General features: G+C 37.1%; 1 protein-coding gene across 1 annotated transcript in view; it reads left to right on the forward strand.

The window, feature by feature from the left end:
* PTPRN2 (protein tyrosine phosphatase, receptor type, N polypeptide 2) overlaps nucleotides 1-14,249 on the forward strand; it is a 523,716-nt gene that overhangs the window by 487,531 nt on the left and 21,936 nt on the right. The window contains exons 17-20 of the mRNA XM_010563027.1: nucleotides 4,165-4,284; nucleotides 5,462-5,628; nucleotides 11,242-11,295; nucleotides 13,384-13,448. Of these exons, the coding sequence (XP_010561329.1) occupies nucleotides 4,165-4,284; nucleotides 5,462-5,628; nucleotides 11,242-11,295; nucleotides 13,384-13,448 (406 nt within the window). The remainder of the gene's footprint in view (nucleotides 1-4,164; nucleotides 4,285-5,461; nucleotides 5,629-11,241; nucleotides 11,296-13,383; nucleotides 13,449-14,249) is intronic.

Genomic DNA, 14,249 nt, shown 5'->3' on the forward strand with positions numbered 1-14,249 from the left:
GTTGCATTTACCAACTATTAGGGAAGCCTAAAAGACTGATAAGGTGAATTCTTTAGTTTGCTGGAGATCTCTCACAGAAAGCAGCTGGTGTGATAAGCCTGTTATTTTTAGTGAACAGGCTGGATTTAACTGATTATCCCATCTATTTTCTACTTTTAAATCATCACATTTTAGAAACTTCTCCACCAGTCCCCTTCAAAAGAAGAGTGTCTGGTTGCAGCACATATCTTGTCATTTCCCCATCACTAAAATAAAGAAGAAAATGATTGAAAAAGGAGTTTAGGGAGGATCATTCATTATAAAAAGAAGCTTCAAAATGATGAAGTGTCTGAAAAAAATAAAGGGATTCATATTAACCATTTTATTTACAAGCTAGTAAACAAGGATATTTCAAAATATAAGCTTTCAAAAACTGGTGTTTTATCAGATTTGTGGCAGTGTTGTAACACTGATGCTCCTCTTTGTGACCTTTATTTTTCTCCTTACTTGAAAACAAATTCTGTGCTCCTTTGCAAGTAGTTCGTACTAAATATAACTCATCCCAATGTGGAAGTCCTTTGTATGGGACTGGCATGCTGGATAACCACAGCATGAGGTCTCTACACATGGTGGATTTCATCAACAGGGAATCATGCGGATGTCGAACGCAGTGCTCATCTTTGGGTTGCAGGATTCAGCCTTTAATTTGCAATAAATGGAATGGGATGGTGTTATTCTTGTCTAAGAAATGTTTTTTGAGAATGATGCTTACAGAAGAACCTCATTAAAGATCATTAACATCTTACTCTCTAGGCACATAGGCTGAAGGTAGACATGTCACACAAAATTATACACTGTCTTCCTTTTTCAGCAAAGCATGCATTGCAGAGCTCTGTAGTGAGCTCGTAGATGTAACTGAGACTCTATTACCTCCATTCAGAAGACTCCATTCAACATTTCTTCTTCTCCTGGAAGTATTACCATAAATTACAAACATGAAACTGCCTGTACTAAGTGATCTAAATAAGTTTAGTATTATATAATATATATTATATATATAAATTTTTTTTTATATTTAGTTTTTATAGACACTTAGAGTCTAAGGCTTACTTTTGCTGGGCTCTACCTGAAAAGAAAAACCTCTGCCCTGAGGACCTTATATTCTCTTTATTCCTATATCACATGCATTGACTTAATTTCTATTGTGCAAGCATACAAAGTTCAGAACTACATGAATTACTGTGAATTTGCAGCTGAACATCCTCCAGAGGTGCTTCTCCGAAGGCTGTACTGGGGTTGTGCAGACCAGATCTCTGCTACCTGTTCCTTCATTAATTACAAAGACACACTCCTTGGGGCCACTTTCTAGCACGTGGCCATGTCTAGACGCTCTGAGCACAGCAAAGTGTTAGGTGTTGGGAGATGGGGCTTCTGAAAAACCCATCACCAAATTAAAGATGAGGTGGTGAATAGGCAACAGTAGAAAACTCTGTGAACTGCCTTTGACTCATCCAGCTTCTGCGTTATTGGGAAAGAAAGCCAGATAGCAACCTGATGGTGTAATATTTAAGTTATCGAGGAAACAAAGAAAATGCTGTAGCCCTCCAGTCACAGGCTGTGAGTCTTGGTGAAAATCCCTTCTCAATGGTAAGCACAGGAGATGCAATGACAATTGCTTGTGACAGGGATGACGGCACTAGATTGTATTGCCTTCTTGATTTAGTAGATTTGACTTCTACATTTTCACACAATGACCTAAAAGAAATATTATACCCCAGAGTAACTTTGAAATTGTTTGTTTAAATTAACTTTCATTTGGATTTATGCTTAATGAAATCTTCAGAGATGCAGACAGCCCCCCTCTAATGAAATGCTGTATCTTTGAACCAATGAACAGGGTTGCCAAACTGTAAGGATTCCTCTCTAAACGAGTGGGCTTTTATAATGTTACACTTGGGTGGCACAAGCAGAGTGCTAGATGATTAGTTTATGGTCTAGATCATTGTATTTTTATTACACTCATAAAAACTGTGTTTCTCCTCATTTTCGTAATGGCTTCAATGAGCTTCTATACCTTCTAGAGACACATTAAATCGTTATGTGATGAAAGTACTGATTTAGTGGGGCTAGTTTTAAAGTAAGATACATGTTTTGAATCCTTATCTTAGTCTGATTGCTGACTAAAAAAGGTGAAACTACATTAGAATGAATGAAATCTGTACCATCTTCCTTACACACAAAGAAGGTTCCCAGCTGTGGCCTAAAACAAATGGAATACAAGAAAGATACAAATGATAAGTCTACATCTGTCTATAAAATAAATTCTCTATCAACTTAAAGTAGTTTTGCTGGTTTTGTCGCATTGTGAGTTTTTAACAGGAGGATGAGTGGATTACAGATATTTTTAGTTAAAAAATCCTTTTAAGGGGAAAAAAAGAAGATAAGAAAGATTACATTTATTCATTACATTCACTGTAATTTTTTCCCCACTTCTGTTCAAAATTATAAATTATCCTATTCTGTGCAAACCCTAGATTCATTTCTCTAAATAATTCTAAGCTGGTTTTAAAAGTTGTTTTAATTATGTTGCAAAATGAAAAAAAAAAAATAGGAGGAAAAATCTTATTTGTTTCTCTATATGCAAGCTATTCTTAAAAGAGAAGACAACATCATTATCCATGAATGGGAAACCTTTTTATTTGATATGTAATTAAAAAAAAATAATCCTTGAATTGAATGTATCATCTCATCTTTGCACAGTTTAGACAAAGGCCTTTTTTGTTTACAAAATTTACATGTCAATACAGTTGCTTATAAATATTTCTGTGAAATAAACATAACCCTTCACAAAAAGAGCAGTTTACTCTTCATTCAGTAATTTTATATGCTAGCAAAAAGACAATGAAAGTTGTATGCAAATATAACATCAATGTACAGCATAATAATAACAGTTTTTAGTGATTATGCTGCTCGGTATTAATTCATAGGAGCCTTTTTGTTCAGCTATGAGCTGTGTTTGGAACAGAGATATGCCAGACCAGAGCATCTTTGCTTGTTCTGCTGTTTGTGGGAGACATCCACAAATCCTTTACTTGAGGATGCACTGGATTCCTGTAGCCTACTCTGTAGCTGGTCTAAATTATTAAGCGATCATGCTGGTAGCGAAGGTACACTGTTTTCCTCTGTTCCTGCTGTACCTGTGCTTTGTGAGTGCACAGTCTGCAGCAGGAGCTGGACTTCCCTTCTACCTCCAGAAAAAGAAAAAAGGAAAGTAAAAGGGGAAAGAGAGAAAGAAAAGAGGAAGGGGGGGGAGTAGGCAGAGAGAAAGAATGAAAAAGTTAAGGAAAGAAAAAGAAAAAAGGAAAAGAAAAGATAAGAAGAGAAAAGAGAAAAGAAAGGAGAAAAAAAGAAAAGAAGAGAAAAGAGATAGAAGAAAAGAAGAGGAAAAGATAAAAAAAGAAAATAAGAGGAAAAGAAAAAAGAAAAGAAAAAATAAAAAGAAAGGAATAAAGGAAAATTGAAAGAAAAAAGGGAAGAAAGGAAGGAAGAAAGAGAAAGTAATGCACATTTGCAACAAATCTTTTATAAGTGTGCTTTTGGAGGGACGATTTCTCCATCTGAAATGTTTCTGGAAGAACAGATTTGGTTTGGGTTTTTCCTGCCTTGTCCTCCTTACTGTTGTTCAGATGCAACTTTTACGATTGTTTCAGCAATGCAGCACTTTAATACCTTTTGCTACGTGGCAAACTGTAAAAAGACACAGGGTTGAGTACACAAACAGCTTTCAGTACATGCGACTTTAGTAGGTCCATGGTGCTTTAGTATTAAACATCAAATCCCAAATAGCTGTGTGTTCTGCAAGCGTCGTTCAGTGTTCCCTTTGTGGATCTAAAAGTTTGACAGAAAAGCAGCTGAACACGGTACCAGGAATGAGGAGAGATTTTGTGGAAGACCCGAATTGAAATCGCTGGAAATTCTTTAATATTTCATGGACGCCTGCAAAATATGGTGCCAGTTTATTCAGGGATTTGAAAGCAGCTGCAGAGTAAAAGTGTCTAATGAAAATGAAATAAATTTCCTGTGAATGGAATAAATTTTGATTGTGTGTCTGAGTGCAGTAATTATACATGCCACGCAGTAATTAGGCAGTCACAATGTGGCCACGGTGTCTTTCTTTGTCTGCAGATGGTCTGGGAGAACGGCTGTGTCGTTATTGTCATGCTGACACCCCTCACGGAAAACGGAGTCAAACAGTGCTACCACTATTGGCCAGACGAAGGGTCAAACCTCTACCACATCTATGAGGTACCTAAACAAAATATCTGGTTGTAAATGTGACAGTAAGTGTATGGCTTGATTTCATACCGGGCAAAATGGTGTTTAAGCCGATCTAACCTGGAGGCTGAGCTCAGGGCTCTTAACTACTTTTCATGTGCCTTCGAGTAGTTTTAGATTTGCAAAAAATTCAAGTGCAGTTTTAATAGCAAGGTGGTTTCTGCTGAATAAAATCTAGTAAATAATGAGCCAAGTATTACAATGAAAATAAGGACAATAATTTTGTTTTTCAAACGGTTTTGCAAGTGGTTGAAATATAGAAGCCTGTATTTATATTTTATAGGAAAATAGTATTTTTAGAACTAGTGAATTTTGCCTAAGGAAAGCCATATGTATATCTTTATAGAAAAGCCTCTATATAGCTTTAGTAATTAATGCTATCTATTTTTGCCTCTCGCCTCAGTCACAACGACAAATACATATTTTCATTTTCTGCTTTACATTTCTAGCCCAAAATATCATATCACCAGTTTTGTTGCAATGTAACGTTGACAATGGCTGTCAGATTTTGCCAGTTGTCCAGCTGAGTAGAGGAAGAAAATAATACCACAATGCCAGATAGGAAGAACAGGAAGATGTGAAGAAATATTGTTATTTAAACTAAAATGTGAACAAACTCATTTTCTGAAAAGATGAACTCTGCAAAGAAGCTGCATTTTTAATGCTTATTTTTCTAGATAGAAAGAAGAAGATAGTCAGAAGACTTTTCTAGATAGTCAGAAGAAACTGACTCTTCACTTCTCATGTGAATTCAACTCAGATTTTTAAGACCTCTGCGAATGGCCTGGGCAATGCATTGTGGGCATTTCCAAGTAGAAGGCGACTGGCAGTCTAACATATTTTCAGGCAGTGTCTTTTGTATTCACATAACAATATAAAATTTCAGTTTAGTGATTTTTTTTCTTTTGCATTAAAATTGTCAAGAATATTTTTTATGTTTTCAATAAAATAGCAGCGGCAGCTAACCCCTTCCTGACAACCACACTGATTGCCAAATTTAAAAAATTCCCAGCAATGGCCAATTTGCTAATAAAAGTAAAACTTTCATGCAATTCCTTCATCCCAGACATCTTACACCTCCAATCCTGAAGATATGGCTTGCAACCAAAATCGCTGATCTCCATTTGTTCCTCCCTGTGGGGTGTAGGTAAACCTTGTCTCTGAGCACATCTGGTGTGAGGATTTCCTGGTGAGGAGCTTCTACCTGAAGAACCTGCAGACGAACGAGACCCGCACAGTGACACAGTTCCACTTCCTCAGCTGGAACGATCAGAGGGTTCCCGCTTCCACGAGATCGCTTCTGGATTTCCGCAGGTAAAGCACAAAGTATGACAGTTCGTTTAAGACTATGCAGATCTGAGGAACTAAACTAGTCCTTTTAATTGTCCTTTAAATATTTGTGGTTTGAAAGGGGGTTCCTCAGCCTGTGATGCCACAGTGCTAAACTAACACAAAAATCTGCAGTAGGTTGATGTGTAGTGTTGTCTCACACATAGATGTTGCCTGGTTTTAAGACATACTCATTTCCCATTTAGAGATTGATACCTTTGCTCCCTTTGTACAGCTCTTCAGTGCTTCTGTATTTTTTTGTTTTCCAAGTATTTATCAATTCTGCAACTTCCAGGCTTTTTGTGTGGCCCCCGCCATGCTCCTTATTGCAGGAATCTCACAAATAAATTATGTAGTATGAGCACGCTTGGAAAAAAAAAATCACAACGGAGTCATATGGCAATAACAGCATTCCCGTGGGAGCGTTTGCTCGTAAGGATCAAACAGTGAGGTCTCTAGACCTTCTCTGGCTGCAGGAAGGTGGAAATTTGAGAAAACAGATGAAAATGTTGACAAAGCATACCCTCTGGACTTTTAAAGAAAGTCAACGTGGCTTTAAAATACAAACATACAAAGGCAAAACCTTTGAAAGTCCTTGCCACCTTCTCTAATGTTTGCTGTGTCTATCTAAATTTTAATTTGAAAATTAAAGCCATGCATGATAAATACTGGAGCGAAATAATCTTCATTTGATTGCAAACCGTGCCCAGTGCATCGTGTGTAGGTGTTAGCATGTATCAGCTAATCCACAGCGATGTGCTTATGATTAATGAAAAGAATCTCCCGGAGGTTTGGGGAGTTGGTTCTCAATCCACAAGCGGTTTGTGGGATCACATGTTTTCCTCTCTGTACTACAATATTATCTACAACCCCCCAAAGTGATTATAAGGGGCTCAGTGCTCAAAAGGTCCAAACTTGTTTCTTTCAATAAGCTCTGACTGATGCCAGTCGGAGTTACGCATCTGCACCTGAGGGGAGAAGCTGGCGTATATCCAGCGGGAGCTGGTTGCACAGTTGCCTGTTGGCAAGACTTTACCCTTAAAAATTTAGGACTAAATGCCACTCTTCATCCGTCAGTAGTCTTGTACGTATTGCGAGGCTTTTCAAAGCAGAGGGTCATCTCGCACGGTGCAGGTCAAGTAACGGAGTACAGCTGTACTGAGGCACTAGGAGCTATGGCTAGTTAAGCATATAAGGATATGCTACAGAGTCGCAATGCAAAAGCAGTACCGGAGGAAGGAAGCACGGCCATAGGATGGAGTTGAAATTGTAATCAAATTTTCAAGGTTTTCTTCCCTGGGTTCAAACTTCAATGTGATTTTTATAGGTTGATTTCCCTTTGCTTGCGGTACTGAGGAAGTTGCCTGTAGTGAATTTCTGTAGTGAAAATTCTGAATTGGTTCCATTAAGCTGTGTGAGGCTGCAGCACGGAGCTAACACAGTGTCTGATTTTGCTCTTTCTGAAGTTAGTGGGAAATCTGCTAGCAATTCTAACTAGACTCTAAATGAGCCTGTACAGCCAGGACATCTGAAGTTCGGAGCACCTCGACTCCGACTTGCTGCAGTAAGAATTGAGGTCCCTGCATGAACTGCAGGATTAGATCTACAGTAAGTCACAGTTCACATCGCCAAGAAAGCACTTCTTAGAGTGACATTGTGTAAGGGTTAAATAGCCATCTTGAAGAAGTGTTGTGCAATACTTTGAAAAAGAAAAATTATAACTAGATGAGAAAAGTAGTGGAGCTCCCATTCTTTGCATTTAAAGCCGGTATGGGAATGAACCTGTTAAGTTTTAATTGAATTCTGAGTGTTCATTTCATATGTATTCACAGTCCAGTGTAGGGTACTGTAATCATTTGCTACGTGCAGATTTTGTACAATGAACTCATAATACTGAATGCATAGTAAAATTCCGCCTGAAAAGGAATTTTGGCATGCACAATAGCAGGTCGATGAATCTCAGTTTTCTTGGTCATCTGATGTTGCTGGTTTTTTAATGACAAAAAAACTAATGCACTATAGCTAAAAATAATGTATTTGGAATTAATTTATACAATACATGTTTTGCACCTAAAGCTACCTATTTAAAGTACAAACTCTGCTGGATTACAACAGCTGAGTCACAGAGCCCCCAAAATAAATGTCTGACAGCGCTACCTTACTTGTAGTAGGGTAGTGCTAGGAAGGGGCTGCTCTCATTTCTTTTAATCTTATCTATGTTTTTATGTGCATTCAGTGTGTTTGTATATATATATGGATATGTGTGTATATTTATATATTCACATACATATATGAAATTAAGCATATACATAACCAACCCTCTATTTTTTATAATTCATCACCAAGAAAAATTGGATTCCCAAAATTACCTTGCCCAGAGTCTGTGGAAATATGGACCTTAAAATTTTTATTGAAGTAAATTTTGCAAGTCTCTTTGAAAACTGAAAGCTTACATTTCTCTTACTGTGTATCAGACAGTGTTTTAGATGATTTTGCATCTAGCAGATACATTAAACCTTGCAGAATAATCTATCATACTTTCATAATGTAGGTATAAATTGCCAAAAAGAAATTATTCTATATATTTTAAAAATCTGTACAAAAGACAGTCCCTGAGAGGTGAGGCTACTACAGAAACCACTGGTCAGTTTTAAATGCTTCTGGAGTCCTAATTTCATTTTGAACAATAGACCAATCATTATTGCTCTGGACTAGCTTGTTAGTCATGCACTGATATGTGTAATTAAATATTTCTTGAGCCCAGAGGGAGCACATTTACACTTTAAAGAGGGACTGCTAAGCTAAAAGATAATTAGCATCACATGTGAGGGCTTTGCTTAAAATATATATCTATTATGCTATCACTTCTCGCTGTGTGCAATGGCATTTACTAACACTGCTCACTTTAAAAATGGACAAATTCTTATTTTGCCAGCTAATTAGCGGTTGCCAGTGTCATTTTTGTGATGTTGCAGCTAGTAATATGAGCCCAGTTGCATAGTCACAAAAGTGATCATTGGAAACTGTGACTCTGCTGCAGGGACAATGTGGGAAACCCCTTTTCTGAGCCTCTAACGACCTCTGACCTTTGCTTGCTGATGGTTTGCATGATGATTTCTTTTTCACTCAATGAGCCAAGGGTTGGTTTGTATTACTAATCATTCTTTCTAAGTTAATTCTTCCTGTATATGTGTATATATATATAAAATATATATTTTCTTCAACATTCAAGAACTTTGCTTACTGATGAATTTTCAGCTCACTCTCATTAGCCAGAACTAAGAATGAAATGAGATGTTGCTGCACTTCTAAATATTTTCATAAACTATATATAGACAAAGCTATGAACCAGCTGGATTGAAATCCTTTGTTTTAATGTGTTTTCTGAAATGTGTGATAATGAAAATGTTTGAAACGCCTTCAATAAAACTGACAAACATAAGGTGTCTTTCGCTAACATGTGTCTCTGGCTGTCTGATTTACTGGGAGGTCTGATTTACTGATAGGTTTAGATCGAGTTTGTCATTGAAATTATATTAGGACTTTGGTAATGGCTAGTCTCAACTTGCAAATATCATATTAGGGGTGCCATACAAGGAACAAAGGAACCACACAAGCAGAAAAAGAAATGGTAAATACCCCTCTGTAGTTATTAGCTTTTATTTAATACTTTAAATGCAGAAACGACTCTTTACTAATGCGCGTGATGGGGGTTGGGGGGAGGATGACCAGCTGCACATAGGAGAACGCAGACTGACTATATCAGATGTTGTTACAGACATTTCAAATCTAATTTACTGTACAATACAAAACATAAATATCAGGCTTTATATGGTATAGAAGGAGATGATCCTCAGATATGACCATCAAGAATTGAATGGTTCGTTCATATGAAAACTCTACTAAAGCTTAAGTCATTGAAGTTTTGCTTGGTAGTGCTTGCATATATATGCATTTATGGACGTATAAATGGGCCATTTAACTTCTAAAGTCAGGTGCTTCTCAATGACTTACCACTTATTTCATAGAACATTGTTCTACTGCGTTAATTACATACATCCAAGGAATATAAATAAAGACAGAATGGCTCTGCAAGTATGATTTATATCAGTAAGCAAAAGAGTAAGAATTGTGAAAAATGCCTGAATTCTAATGTTTAAAGGGAGTCATTACAAGAACTTAATATTGTTACCAAGTTTGCTTAGAACCTTAAATAATAAAAAGGAGAATGTGAAAACACAGTTTCATGAGACATCACCAACATTTCTGTAGCCTGTTTGGGTTGAGTTCCAGGTATCTCGACTCCCTGTCAGATTTAGAAGTTTAGGCATCTTCAGGCTATACTGTAAGCAATGTTTAAAGATATATGCATGTTTTCACAGCACAGATGTTAGTGAATAGATGAACAGCCAAGAACTAAATGATTCAGTAGGTTAGTTATGCTTTAAAATTCATAATAACATCATACCACAGTTGCCAAATTCCAGCAGCTCACTTCAGTTTAGCAGTCAGGATCCTGTGTGACACTTGTGCTGAGCTGGGGACTATTAGAGGGTCTGGGCACCCCTTGGAACCCTATGAAATGGTTTTATAGGAGACCGTCTAGCTCCAGTAAACTCAAACATCTCATCAAGTAAATTGAATGAAAGGTTTTGATTTCATGAAGCAATGCTTTCCCATTTTAGCCTTTATTCAGCTTGCCTTGTTAACATATGTGTGCATATTTTATGTTTTTTTGGGCCTGTAACATACTCGACATGCAAAATATATCCTAGAGCAGAAGAGAGGGTTTGGGATTTTGGGTTGTGTAAGGCAATTTTAAATAGATTTAAACCAACTTTGTGGGCTCTATTCTTAGACTGAGTATCTTGGTTTGCTTCAGCACTAGTTAATTCCTTCACTGAGTTTACATATCAGCAGACCTGTTCTATAGCTGTACTTTTATTGATTGACTTCACATATATTCTCTTTCCACTGAGAATGTTTAACCAGGAAGCTGTAGCAGACAATAATGTGTAAATATTAAATATGTAAGACTTCTGCACTAGAACCAAAGCAGTAAAGCTTACTGATGGTTTTAGTTATTTTTACCACAATAGATTGCATTTAAGAATTTTGTGAGAAGCTTTTCAGGAGATTTGGTATTCGCCTTTCTGGGGAGAACTGGTTTTACAAATCAGCACACATTGTACAAAGTATACCAGAACAGCCATTTTTAATTCTGGATTCAGTTTGATGCCCCTCGATATTTCTTTGAGCAAGCTTATGAACTCAAAGCTGGCTTTAAAATTAAAGCATCTTAAGATAATCTTAGTTTTGGAGCTAAGATATGAGACATTTGAGAAAAGAGATCATTTATTTTGCCTAGCCAACAGCGATAATGGGATGTTTTCTGGGATTTCTACTGCAGCAGAGCAGAAGCAAACTTTAAAAAAGACTATGTATGTAACAACTGCTTGTTATATTAGGAAACTATCAACCTGACTGTTTCTTTAAAGATTGCAATATGTGCTTTTTCTTATTGCTTATTTTTGACAGTTGGCTAAGGAAACAGTATGTAATATGCTTAATTAATTTTTTGTGTCTGTTTTATTTCAGAAAAGTAAACAAGTGCTACAGGGGTCGCTCTTGTCCAGTAGTTGTTCATTGCAGGCAAGTACCATTTCTGAAATAGCTTTAGAGAGCTTTGTATGTGTAAGAATTTAATATAGATATAAACAAAATGGGCAAATTAAAGCTTTAGATGAATCACTAAACAGACAGTGAGGTAGGGTGAAGGTATTAAATATAATTCAATTGCTTTTTAATGCTAATTAATACTTAGGTTCTGTCTTCATAATCAAGTTGTCCTTTCCTGTGATTTCGTAGATGTTGTGCCATGACTTAACGATGTATGGCCACCCTTTCCAATATAAGTAGCACTTCAGTTTCATAAATCTCCTTCAAAATGATAGTGGTTCCTTGCATTCCTTCCTTGCATAGTCTTCTTTATTTTATTAACACTCAGTTATGTTTTATTTCTTCTTTGCTTACTTTTAGTGATCATGGTAAGAAGAGGGCAATGTCAGGGAGTGGAAACCTACCCAGAGATTGAGTAATCTTTTAAGCACAGATTATCTTTAGGCCTGACAGTCTGGTAGATGCACACGAAAACTATCGGGCAGGTCAATGGAAAACTATACCATAATAACGTTAATGTTTGGTTTTGCCATTGGAGGTTCTCAGTTATAAGGAGAATGTTGCATTTATTTATCGAAGATATTCATGTAGATAAGGAAGACAGAAAACCAGCCCTGCTAAGAGGCAGGTTGTTTGACATGTAGGACTCCACTTCGAGTGGGAGTGAGGAGGAAGGGGAGCTGTTTCTCCTGTGTGGCTCAGCAGAGTCACCTTCCACTGGATGCGAGGAGGCCCTCTGCAGAGGTGAATGCTCTGGAGGAGGCTTGTTTGCCTTGCCTTCAGGAGGCCTGAGAAAAGAAACATTTGATGCAGAATGAAGAGCCTTCAAGTTTCGTGCTTTCCTTACTGTGATGGATGGAAATGTCTACTGTTGGCTCAGTAGTTTTGGTTTTTATTGGGCCTGATTGCTGCCTTGTCTCTCATTATTCAGCTTAACTAATAAGATTGTGTCTTTGTTCCCTTCATAGACATGGAAAAAAAAATTATTACCCTTACCTCCTTTTCTCTAAGCAGTGATCTAGTAACTGAAAGAAAAAAAACTCGGTCTACAGAGACTTAACAAAAATTAAGTTTCATAGCCTGCCTGTAAACAGAATGTAATAACGTGCTTCACGCTGTTCTATTATTTTTCCTTTCATTAATTCTTGTACACAAATTGAGCTATCAATAAAAATAATGGCTTAATTAATAAAACTACATACCAGTCTAATTGGTCACACATGCACCTTTGTAAAAATTTTGGGGAGGGAAAGAAAAAAAGCTTTTGCTTAAAGTCTTAATTATGTTTGCTAACAGCAGCTCTAAAAGAGCATCACGCTGGCAATTACACGTTGCTCTCTGAAAAGGACACAAGCTGCATTCAGATTAGGGAGCTTTCCCCCTCCAAAGGCTTGGTCTTACATCTCTGAGGAAGGGCTGATGATACACAAAAGTTAAAGCTGTTTCTTAGGAATTACATGATAATATTTTTTCTGGTCATTGCAGCTAAGGAAGAATTAAAGGGAAAGGTAAAAAGAAAAAGCATACCACTCGTGATGTATAGTGAAGAAAGATTGCTGTCCCTCAGTAATCAAATATTTTGGTTCTCAAGCAGGTCTCTGTATGCATTCCCTCTGACCTCTGTGTTCAAATGCAATCTGTGACATTTTGAGACCGTTCTGGATAATGTTCTGGTCTAGCTTATTCTGTGGTTCTTGATCTTACATACAAGTGACTATAAGCTCATTATATGGATACTTTTTGAACAGAAACGGTATCCTGGTTTAGGGTTGGTGACTTTTCCACTGTTGTTTAAAATGCTTTTCTTGCATAAACACGACTTGGCTTAAAAAAATCAAAACAAAGCCCTGTTATCCATGCAGGCTAATAGTTAATCTTCCATGAACAGCTTGTGCTAATTCAGTGCAAGCTTTCTCTCCTCCCTCAGTACCCTACTTTAGCTCCCCGTTCTCTCCTCTTCCCCCATGTGTAACAGTATAACATTAAGGGCAGGTACCTTCATGTTGAGTCTAGATGCACATTGATAGGCTTTATTTTTTCTTTTTTCCTTTCTGTTGGCAGTGATGGTGCAGGAAGAAGTGGAACCTACATTCTAATTGACATGGTTCTCAATAAAATGGCCAAAGGTGAGAATCGAAAGGCTTGTTACTTCCTTGGTACTGAAAGATGTGCTTATGTTGCCATGACAACGCGGAGAGCAATATTCACAGAAAATCGGAGAATAAATTAGAGGCAAATTGTACTCTTTCCTGAACGTTCTTAAGTTTTATTTTCATAGCAGTTTTTCAAACAACAAACCCAAATGCAAATGCTTTGTGAATGAGCAGGTGTTTTTGTGCTGTTGAGAAGTATTTGAATTTTAAAATTTATCATTTAAAATAGTTATTACAGTTTTTAGAAGATACCTTGGGGCTGTACAATCCTTTTTTAGTGGTTAAATGAGTTAGGTCCTGGGCTGCTTCATGGCTGTTGCCTAGTCCTCTGTCAACTACCCAGCCACGATGGTCAAACGCGATTACTTTTTGTCGCTGCCCATTGCCACCAAAGCACCAAGAAGAGTTGGTACCAGACCGGGCCTCGTGTGCTGCACAGATTTGTCTCTTAGAAGGAAAAAGACTGTAGTGAACAGGACAGAGGGCTGAAAATAAATCAGCTAATGCTCTGTTCCCAGTTCTGCCACTATCTGTTCAATATTGAACAGTTTATTTAACTTCTGTGTTCCTTAGTTTCCTTATCTATGAGATGTAATTTTATTAAATGGGAAATCATCTGTCAACATAAATATGTACCGTTGTTTGTTTAAAATGAAGTCTATAGATTCTCTAGAGATTGGGACCATTCCTTTACTTTTTATTTATTGGTAAATGGTTCATGGTGGGAAGTACTTGAGATACCCTGAAATAACCTTTGTATGTTAGAACTAAACC

The sequence above is a fragment of the Haliaeetus leucocephalus genome, unplaced genomic scaffold, assembly GCF_000737465.1.
Source record: "Haliaeetus leucocephalus isolate CR32 unplaced genomic scaffold, Haliaeetus_leucocephalus-4.0 Scaffold0, whole genome shotgun sequence".
Lineage (NCBI taxonomy): Eukaryota > Metazoa > Chordata > Aves > Accipitriformes > Accipitridae > Haliaeetus > Haliaeetus leucocephalus.